This window comes from Nanorana parkeri, unplaced genomic scaffold (genome assembly GCF_000935625.1).
Source record: "Nanorana parkeri isolate BGI_ZX_2015 unplaced genomic scaffold, ASM93562v1 scaffold379, whole genome shotgun sequence".
In the NCBI taxonomy this organism is placed as follows: domain Eukaryota; kingdom Metazoa; phylum Chordata; class Amphibia; order Anura; family Dicroglossidae; genus Nanorana; species Nanorana parkeri.
The window spans coordinates 961246-970805 of record NW_017306647.1 but is presented as its reverse complement, the minus strand read 5'-3'; the positions used below and the strand labels follow the sequence as shown (position 1 = coordinate 970805).

General features: G+C 47.6%; 1 protein-coding gene across 3 annotated transcripts in view; it reads left to right on the top strand.

Annotated features, from left to right (window-relative positions):
• TAOK2 (TAO kinase 2) overlaps positions 1–9560 on the top strand; it is a 55731-nt gene that overhangs the window by 17088 nt on the left and 29083 nt on the right. For 2 of the 3 annotated variants that reach the window (XM_018559110.1, XM_018559112.1), the window contains exons 2-7: positions 4173–4373; positions 6202–6273; positions 6360–6461; positions 7825–7870; positions 9199–9295; positions 9383–9496. In XM_018559110.1, coding sequence (XP_018414612.1) covers positions 4242–4373; positions 6202–6273; positions 6360–6461; positions 7825–7870; positions 9199–9295; positions 9383–9496 — 563 coding nt within the window. In that variant the 5' untranslated portion in view covers positions 4173–4241. Of the gene's footprint in view, positions 1–4172; positions 4374–6201; positions 6274–6359; positions 6462–7824; positions 7871–8203; positions 8250–9198; positions 9296–9382; positions 9497–9560 lie in introns of all 3 variants that reach the window. The other variant, XM_018559111.1, reaches the window with a different exon arrangement.

The window sequence follows — 9560 nt, the reverse complement described above, 5'->3', positions numbered from 1 at the left end:
CAGCACACACAATTTGCTTTGCTTTAAGTAAATATTTTTCAGCTGATTTTTGTTGCTTTTATAGAAATCTTGTTCAGCGTTTTGAGTCGCCAAATAGACATCAAGGTTTTTGCACATTTTAATGTCAAAGTAAATGTGCCTCGGGGTAACACAAAGCAGAGTGGCACTGTGTGCGCTTAGCAGGCGTACGTCGGTGCCATCTATGGTGCCCAATCCTCTGCTGCAATGCCAATGAAATAGCCAAGAGTTTGTGCATGAGGTAAGCATGCATGCCGCCCATCACACAGTGCAGTGTTCAATCAATGCCCAAGTGACTTACAGTATCTCCAGGCCAAGGAAACAATCACACGTCTTGCTTGCAAATACTGACTTTCATGAAAAGTCAGTGTTTGCATATTATCAGGGACTGTTTCAACATATCTGGGCAGTGATCGGGAGTTTTGAAGGTGCTTGCTCTGTTTATCTGGGATCACCTTATCTGTGTGGGATTTCCAGCATCGGTGGTACTTGGGATTGCTCACTGATATTTCCCAGACTATGAGAACATTGTGGTGCGGGCAGTCACCTGGACTTCCCATCTCTGCAGACAAAAGGTAATGCATTGTGCTTCTACATAGTGTCTGCCATATGTGCCGCTACATGGTGTCCAGCAAGACATTTCGATCATCACTTTGGGTTCAGTTACAGGCCCAGTTCTCTTGCGCGTCCTATTCATTCAAACATTCACTTGGTCATCGAAAATGTTGTACCTGTGGTCACAAAGATAGACATGGGAGTGAGCTACCAAGCTCTGGGCTGTCCTCCGCATCCATTATTACTCAGCCAGTCACTAACCCAGAATATGTACACTACATGGGCAAACGTATGTTGACCTTCCTTCCAAATGATTGAGTTCAGAGGTTTCAAGTGAAAGGTACGGCATTCGAAGACACTGTAGACAATTGAGCTCTTCCAACTTAGTGGTAACCATTTGGTGATGGCCCTTTTCTGTTCCACCATTGCTGGGCCCCTTGTGTACAAAGCCAGCTCCATAAAGACATGGTGTGACCAGTTTGTGATAGCCACTCAACTTCCTCCACACCAGAGCCCTGTCCATAACCTTATGGAACATAGTTGTTCCACAGGAATTATTGAGTTCAAATGCACAAAGCCAGCTCCTTAAAGAGATGGTGTGATGAGTTTGTTGGAGGAACTCGGGTGGCCTTCATAGAGCTCTGACCTCAGTCCTACTGAACACCCTTTTGGATGAATTGGAACATAAATTGTGGTCAAGGTCTTCTTATCCAACATCAGTACCTGACCTCACATATGGGCACACGTTCTCATAGACACCCTTCAAAATCTTGTGCAAATCCTTCCCGGAAGAGTTGAGGATGTTGTAGATGCACAGGAAGGCCAACTTCATATTGATGGCCATGGTTTTGGAATGAGATGTCCAACAAGCTCATAACAGTGTGACGGTCAGGTGTCCACAAAACTTATGGCGGGTATAGGCATATCAAGTCTTCCAGCATATTAGGTCTTTTATGGCGGTGAAGCACGGATTGCAGGCCTGGAGCTTTCACCTTCAAAACCAAGTCGGCAATAGAAGCTGCCATTGTTCTCTATGACGGGATCACTTTAATGGCTGTACACAGGCGGAGGTCGTCTTCTTTTTAAGGAGCTAAATCCTGATTGTTGTAAAATTCTAAAGCTATAGCAGAGTCCCAGGGGGGTTGTATCCGAGTTCTAATGGCCCGATTGAGGGTATAGGCAAATGTGTATTCCAATTGGGCAAGGCCTGTGGTTTTCCTCGGACCTGGTATAGCCCAGGAGAGAGGAAAGCAGGTCGTCTGGAGGGAATTGGGTTGTCATGGATCCTTGTATTTCTTTTCCTTAATGGTCACCTGCAAGCCATCCAAATTATCAGTTTTTGGTTGGTTGACCCTTTATAAGGACTCTTTCTGAATACAAGTGATGGCAAACGTTGATCACTCAGTCAGCCATTGATCTGGAAGAAGCCTATGTGTGTTGAGAGTCGGGTAAGGTTGATATGCATAGGCTTGTCTTCGGTTATTGCCTAGATAAAAGGAAGGATGGAGATGACCGCCCTGGCTGCCATATTTCTGTCCTGAAAATAATCCCTGGATGCTAGTTCAGACCTCCTAGGCTGCTACAGTAACGGAAAGCTATTGTTGGGTAGCGCAGATCACAACTTTTATGTTTTCTCATTTTTAATGTGAATTTGACCTTTTTACATGTTGCTGGTCCATATTTATTATATTTATATATTTCTGTTATGGTCCTACATATGCAGATCTGAAAACTCTTCTGTGTTTCACCAAGATCAGCCCCTCAGATCAACAGTTGCTGAGATAAAATCTCCATCTCATAGATAATACATTGTTGTCGTTCAGTTACAGCTGACTGGTTGACTTGTATTGAGAGAGGACCAGTGTTGCATGATCGCAGCCTAATCCAGCTACAAAACGGTCTTATTGGAACACCATCGGTTTCTGCGGCAGTAAATGTGGTTGGGCGCACAGCTCCCTTGCCTTTTAATTATTTAAGCGGTTCACAGAACCTCCCAGTTTCTGTGCATTGAACTTTATTATAAATAACATATGGACTTGGCAGGGAGAGCAGGTGATGTGACGTGTTTCTCGCTATCGGGCAAAAGTGCCCATGGTGTGAAACGGCGGCTCGCATCATCTGATCTCTCTGGAAATTTGTGTGTTATTTATAATAAAGTTGGGTGGAAGCACAGTGACTGCTGTTACCGCCTCTGTAATCAGCAGGAATAAGCAGGAAGCAGAGCCTGCTTATGTAATGAACAAATGGGACTTCCTCCATGTCAATTTGATATTTAAGAGGCTGTAACAGTGGTCATCGCTAAACAATAATGGTAATGTGACTAGTCTGACTGCCTCCTGAATCACGTCCTCCGCCTCCAACTCCTGTAACGTGGCCCCAGGCTCCAACAAGTCCAATGGCATGTTCCCAACAAACCCCTATAGCATGGCCCCAGTGTCCTACAACCCCTATAGCATGGCCCCAGTGTCCTACAACCCCTATAGCATGGCTCCAGTGTCCTACAACCCCTATAGCATGTCCCAGGTCTCCAACAGCTCCTCTAGCATGTCCACAGTCTCCAACAACTCCTCTAGCATGTCCCCTGTCTCCAACAACTATAGCATGTCCCCAGTCTCCAACAACTCCTCTAGCATGTCCCCGGTCTCCGACAACTATAACATGTCCCCGGTCTCCGACAACTATAACATGTCCCCGGTCTCCGACAACTATAACATGTCCCCGGTCTCCAACTCCTCTAGCATGTCCCCCGTCTCCAACAGCTCCTATAGCATGTCCCTGGTCTCCAACTCCTATAGCATATCCCCGGTCTCCAGCAACTCCTATAGCATGTCCCCGGTCTCCAGCAACTCCTATAGCATGTCCCCGGTCTCCAGCAACTCCTATAGCATGTCCCCGGTCTCCAGCAACTCCTATAGCATGTCCCCGGTCTCCAACAAGTCCTATAGCATGTCCCCGGTCTCCAACAAGACCTATAGCATGTCCCCGGTCTCCAACAAGTCCTATAGCATGTCCCCGGTCTCCAACAAGACCTATAGCATGTCCCCGGTCTCCAACAAGTCCTATAGCATGTCCCCGGTCTCCAACAAGTCCTATAGCATGTCTGCAGTCTGACGGCTTTCTGTAACATTACATTCCCTGAGTATTATATGCGGCTGATTGGTGATAGTAAATTTTCATCATCGCAATAGCTGAGGGGAAATCTTTCAATGGGGACACCTGTTCCAGTGAGAGCTGTCTGAGGGGACTTACCCTCACTTTGTAGAGATCTCCTCTCACTTCCTGTTGCATCTCTAGGACAGGAAATGAAGGGAAATTTCCAAAATGAGACACACAGCCAAAAAAATAACCCTACCCAATAATAATTTTCGATCTTTTTTTTTAGCCTTGTACGTAAGAAAACTGCTATTAAGTATTTGAAACAGGTTGAATATTAAATGTAATGTATACAAATAAATTTAAGTGAGAGTTGGATATCCTGTGTTTTTTTTTTTTTCTTGGTGACTTTTATAATGGAAGGAAGTGTCTGTGTGTACAGAACTGTCCCATAAAATGGGTTCTAATTAAATCCTAAATCTAACCATCCCGTCTCTCTTCCCCAGCTGCAGTGGGTCCCTCCTCCGTGGGAAGTGCTGGCGGTATCCCGCGGGGGGCTCCCCCTGGCCCTCGCCATGCCGTCCAACGCCCGGGCCGGCAGTCTGAAGGACCCCGAGGTAGCCGAGCTTTTCTTCAAGGATGACCCGGAGAAGCTGTTCGCCGACCTGCGGGAGATCGGACACGGCAGCTTTGGCGCCGTCTACTTCGTGAGTACCGGACTATGACAATATGTAACATTGATCAAACCTTTGCTTTTGCTTTCCAACCTAAATGGGGGGAACATTGGTCACACCAACGTTTGGGTTTTGCCCAAGGGGGGATGGATGTCCCGAGGTGTCAGCCTGGGTGTTTGTGTGTTGGGTGGTGATAGAAGTTGGCGCCACCCCACCCATCCCATAGGCTGCCTCATTGTGAGGACGCTCCTGTTTGCCATTCAAATATTTTAATAAAAAATGTCAGTGTATAGGTCCTACAGTGGGACCGCAGCCAAAACTTTTGTAGTTTTAAATACTGAAAGCTGAACTCCAGGGAGATATAAAAGATATATTAATGCAGCTCTGTATTCATTGATACATTAAATGTATGTTCTTGTAAATGCAGCGATTGTAGAGCCGGTCATACCAAATCCTGCTGACTCGGCTGTGATTCAAGCAGTGGGTGGCTGTGGCGGGCACCGCTCCATTTGACTGTTGTCGAAGGAGCCGGGCAGAAGTTGTCAGGTAAATGGGGAATGTGGCCCCAGTTTGGGTATTCTGCCAGCTGCAGGCGCTGGCTGTTGGAATACAATAGCCCGGCGGTGGGAAGATTCCTCCTTCCATGCTGTTTAGTGGGGTTGGGGGAATTCATTGTTCTTGTTCAGCCCACGGGGAAGCCAATCAGGGGTATTGAATGCAGACAAGAGGCATGATAATAAGGCGTGTGATCAGAGGGATGACCTTATCAGTCTGCTGCTTCTCCTTTCACTGTCTAGTCAGCAGGCTGGGGGGCATGGAAATGATACCACTGTATTCAGTAAGAAGTGCTGATATCCATCTGTCTATGATGGTATAGATCAGGGCTAGGCACACTCTGGTCCTCCAGCTGTGCATTGCAAGCCTCTGACAGCCGCCGGCAGGACCCCCAGAGGCAGTTGCATGGGATTTGTAGTTTCACCACAGCTGGCGTTTGCCTACCCCTGGCATAGATGGAGAGAAATACAAATCCTTTGGTCAGTCACTCGGTTAGATTGGAGTGCAGCTTTTTTAAATGGACCTCAAACTATTAGTTTTCCCTAAAATGAATATCGTGTAGGTAGGCCATCAGTTTCAGGGAAATCTTGTCGTTTTGAGATCTTCCATTGGATCTGATATTGGGGCCACTCGGCTGCCCAGCAAAGCTGCTGAAAGGTAAGAGATCTCCATTCTGTGTTCTTACTCGCCATAGTGTATCTATGAAGGAGCGAGGTTGTCACCCTAGGACAGGACTACAGAACAACTCCTGTGTTTTGGAGACAAGGATGTGGGGTTTCTGAAGCCCTAACACACTAGGGTGGCTTGCTTACTTACAGTACTCAATTCTTACTCACTGTGGAAGGGCAGTGTTGTCACCCTGAGGCCCCGTTCACACTGAGCGATTTATCGCGCGGTAATTCCGCGATATCGCGTCTGTTTACCGCGCGATATCGCTCTCCAATGCTTGGCAATGGGGCAAAGGGTCCTGCTGTCGCGGGTCGTGCGTCGCTACAGCATGACCCTTTTTGGAGCAGATTTTGCCGTGATGCAATGCTTTTCAATGCAAGCATTTGCTCGATATGGCGCAAAATGAAAATCGCGCGACTTGCGAATCGCGCAGTGTGAATGGAGCCTAAGTCAGGAAGTGTGTTCAGAATACAGAACACCTCATATTTATTTCTATATTTCACCAAAAAAAAGGGAAATTTTGGGGGGGTTTTTCAGATGTTGCATGACTTTCCTGACTGGTGTTGGTTTTCCTTTAATTTCTTTCTCCCCCTCTTCTCTCTTTCTCCCCCTCTTCTCTCTTTCTCCCCCTCCTCAGGCCCGAGATGTGCGCAATAATGAGGTCGTTGCCATTAAGAAGATGTCGTATAGCGGCAAGCAGTCTAACGAGGTGGGTGATGTCTGCCATTGTTCTGGCCCTCACGTGAAGCGGAGACCATGTTTCTCTTTTATAACCGGTTCTCTTTCTGTTCCCAGAAATGGCAGGACATCATAAAAGAGGTGAAGTTTCTGCAGAAGCTGCGACACCCCAACACTATCGAATATAAAGGATGTTACCTACGGGAGCACACCGCCTGGGTGAGCGCACTTTACCTTTCCGCCAGGAGAGGGCAGCGGTCGAGTTGCCTATATATTAAAGGGCCAGGCTACCCTGGATTCATTGGTTCTCATAAGCAAGGTGTTAAGAGTGTCCTTGGATCAGAAGAGATGTGAAGAATCAGTTCACCTCGTTGTTTCCTAAACGATTTGTAAATTCATATATTAGTATGAGCTTTTAACCCTTGCCGTGCCAGGGGGAAGTAGCCACTGCAAGGGCTTGAGCCCAGAATGGGGCTTTAAGACTTATTGGGACTTGCATGTGCACAGTGATTAGCTGGACCCGTGAATTTTCAGTACAGCTCTATACACGGAGCAGTCTTGTCTGTGCAGAAGCTCGGGTACATGTAACGCTGAGTCTCTTTTGTGATTGCTTTGTGTGGGAGGCTGTACAGCACACTGTGTATACAGAAAAAGCCATCACAAAAGGCCCCCTGCGGGCTGCCCGCGTCACTGCCAAACGCCCCCTCTTCCTCTCCAACACGGCCATCACCCACTCACCTCTGGCCTAATACAGCCCCTGTGTCATGTGACCAGCCGCTTAATCTGTCGCCTGATTTATATTCTGGATCTTTATTTTGTTGTTCCTCTTCATGCTGCCCCTGATCACCCCTTCATGCTGCCCCCCCTGATCACCCCTTCATGCTGCCCCCCCTGATCACCCCTTCATGCTGCCCCCCCTGATCACCCCTTCATGCTGCCCCCCCTGATCACCCCTTCATGCTGCCCCCCCTGATCAGCCTTATTGCTACCAAGCAAACAAAAAGAAAGATCAGTATGTTTGTGTGCTCAGCTTTGCCATGTCGTGTTCATATCACCACCACCCACAGCTATGACCTGCAGATTAGGAAAAGCCATGCACAGCTCCTAATGTATATCTGTTAGAGGTGCGGGCCCCCCATAAACAGAGTGTTTGTTTTCTGAAATAGAACTTTTATGTGGATTAATTATAAATAGTTCTTAGTGGCTCTTTCCCTAAATCTTCTCTAGCAAACTGGAAACTGATGAGAAATGTTTGAGATACCTCCGCTAACATGATTTATCTCTTCTTTTCTTCTTTTTCCTCCCCATCTTCTGTCTCTCTCCATTTTGCCCCTCTCCCTGTCTCCTTTTCCTCTACCTTCTCCCCACCCTCCTTTTTCATCCTCCTCTCCTCTTTTCCTCTCCCTCTCCTTTCTTTCCCCCATCTCTCTTTTCCTAACCCTCCTCTCCCTCTTCTTCCTACCCTCTCCCTCTTCTTCCTACCCTCTCCCTCTTCTTCCTACCCTCTCCCTCTTTCTCCCTTCCCTCTCCTCCCTTCCCACCACCTTATCTTTTTGCTCTTTTCTATCTTTTCCACTCTCAGCTGGTGATGGAGTACTGCCTTGGATCCGCTTCCGATCTCCTGGAGGGTGAGTGTCATATCCTGCCGGCGTGTATTATAGTGGGGTTTTCTTCTTCCTACCCTCTCCCTCTTCTTCCTACCCTCTCCCTCTTCTTCCTACCCTCTCCCTCTTCTTCCTACCCTCTCCCTCTTCTTCCTACCCTCTCCCTCTTCTTCCTACCCTCTCCCTCTTCTTCCTACCCTCTCCCTCTTCTTCCTACCCTCTCCCTCTTCTTCCTACCCTCTCCCTCTTCTTCCTACCCTCTCCCTCTTCTTCCTACCCTCTCCCTCTTTCTCCCTTCCCTCTCCTCCCTTCCCACCACCTTATCTTTTTGCTCTTTTCTATCTTTTCCACTCTCAGCTGGTGATGGAGTACTGCCTTGGATCCGCTTCCGATCTCCTGGAGGGTGAGTGTCATATCCTGCCGGGGTGTATTATAGTGGTGTTCTCCATTATTATGATGATAGGTGGTGTGGTCCCCCTGCACTCAGTTTAGACATACGGGATGATGTCTGTCTGATGGGCGATTGAGGGACAAGTGAGTGTCTTTAGTCAGCACAGACTATTAGAACCTCTGCCGCATGTCACAAGCACAGAGATGTACACGTCCTGTACTAGATCTCTTTGTCATTATTAAGGAAAAATAAAATAGATCAGAGAACTCCTAAAGTTCTAAGTGTGATCACATCGGAACTTCCTCTATTCACGGTACTCTGCATTTAAAGTGTATCCGGTCAGAGAACACATCTGTAATAGCTGCACATTTCCTCATGTCTTGTCTCTTACACCCTGCTGCAAGTACAGAAGCAATATCTCTTAATCTACCAGAAATCCAGTGAGTTAGTAACTTCCTGTAGATCAGTGGTTCTCAACCTGTGGGTCGGGACCCCTTCGGGGGTCGAATGACAATTTGCCAGGGGTCGCCGGAAGTCTCCCACTATTAGATAGCTATTAGATTATCATCATTATTATTAATAATAAAAGCTGACACCCTCGGATTGCGTTATATGGTTTGCCATTTTAGCTGTTAACAGCAGTGGTTCTCAACCTGTGGGTCGCTGTGTGATTTCTGCTGTGCTCGGTGAGAGTCCTCCTCAGCCCTCTCCTAGCGCAGCAGTGTCAGTTCTCCCGCCACGCCGCCAGATGTCGCTGCAGCAGCCGCGTCAACCCTAACTTTTACCGTTGGGGGGGGGGTCACCACAACTTGGCAAATGTTACCAAGGGGTCCCGGCCCTAGAAAGGTTGAGAACCACTGCTGTAGATTGACATTTTCCTGGAGTTCAGTTGTTAAGTCTTTTGTATTGCATGCTTTGAGTTCTTTTTATGCCTCCTGATGCCCCTCTTATGTATCTGCAGTGCACAAGAAACCCCTCCAGGAAGTGGAGATTGCTGCTATTACCCATGGTGCACTCCAAGGCCTGGCCTACCTCCATAACCACAACATGATACATAGGTGAGTCAGTAATGCCGCCTTTCCTCCCTGATCCCTGTACTGTTATGATGGGATTCTTTTGCATTGATCACCTTGTGTCTTCTACAGAGATGTGAAGGCTGGAAACATTCTCCTGACAGAGCCAGGCCTGGTAAAGCTCGGGGATTTCGGCTCTGCTTCTATAGTAGCTCCAGCCAATTCCTTTGTGGGGACGCCATACTGGTAAGTGAAACATCCAGTGCCGTGGATCATTCTTTTGGGCCTGATAATATGTAGAGGGCTGGGG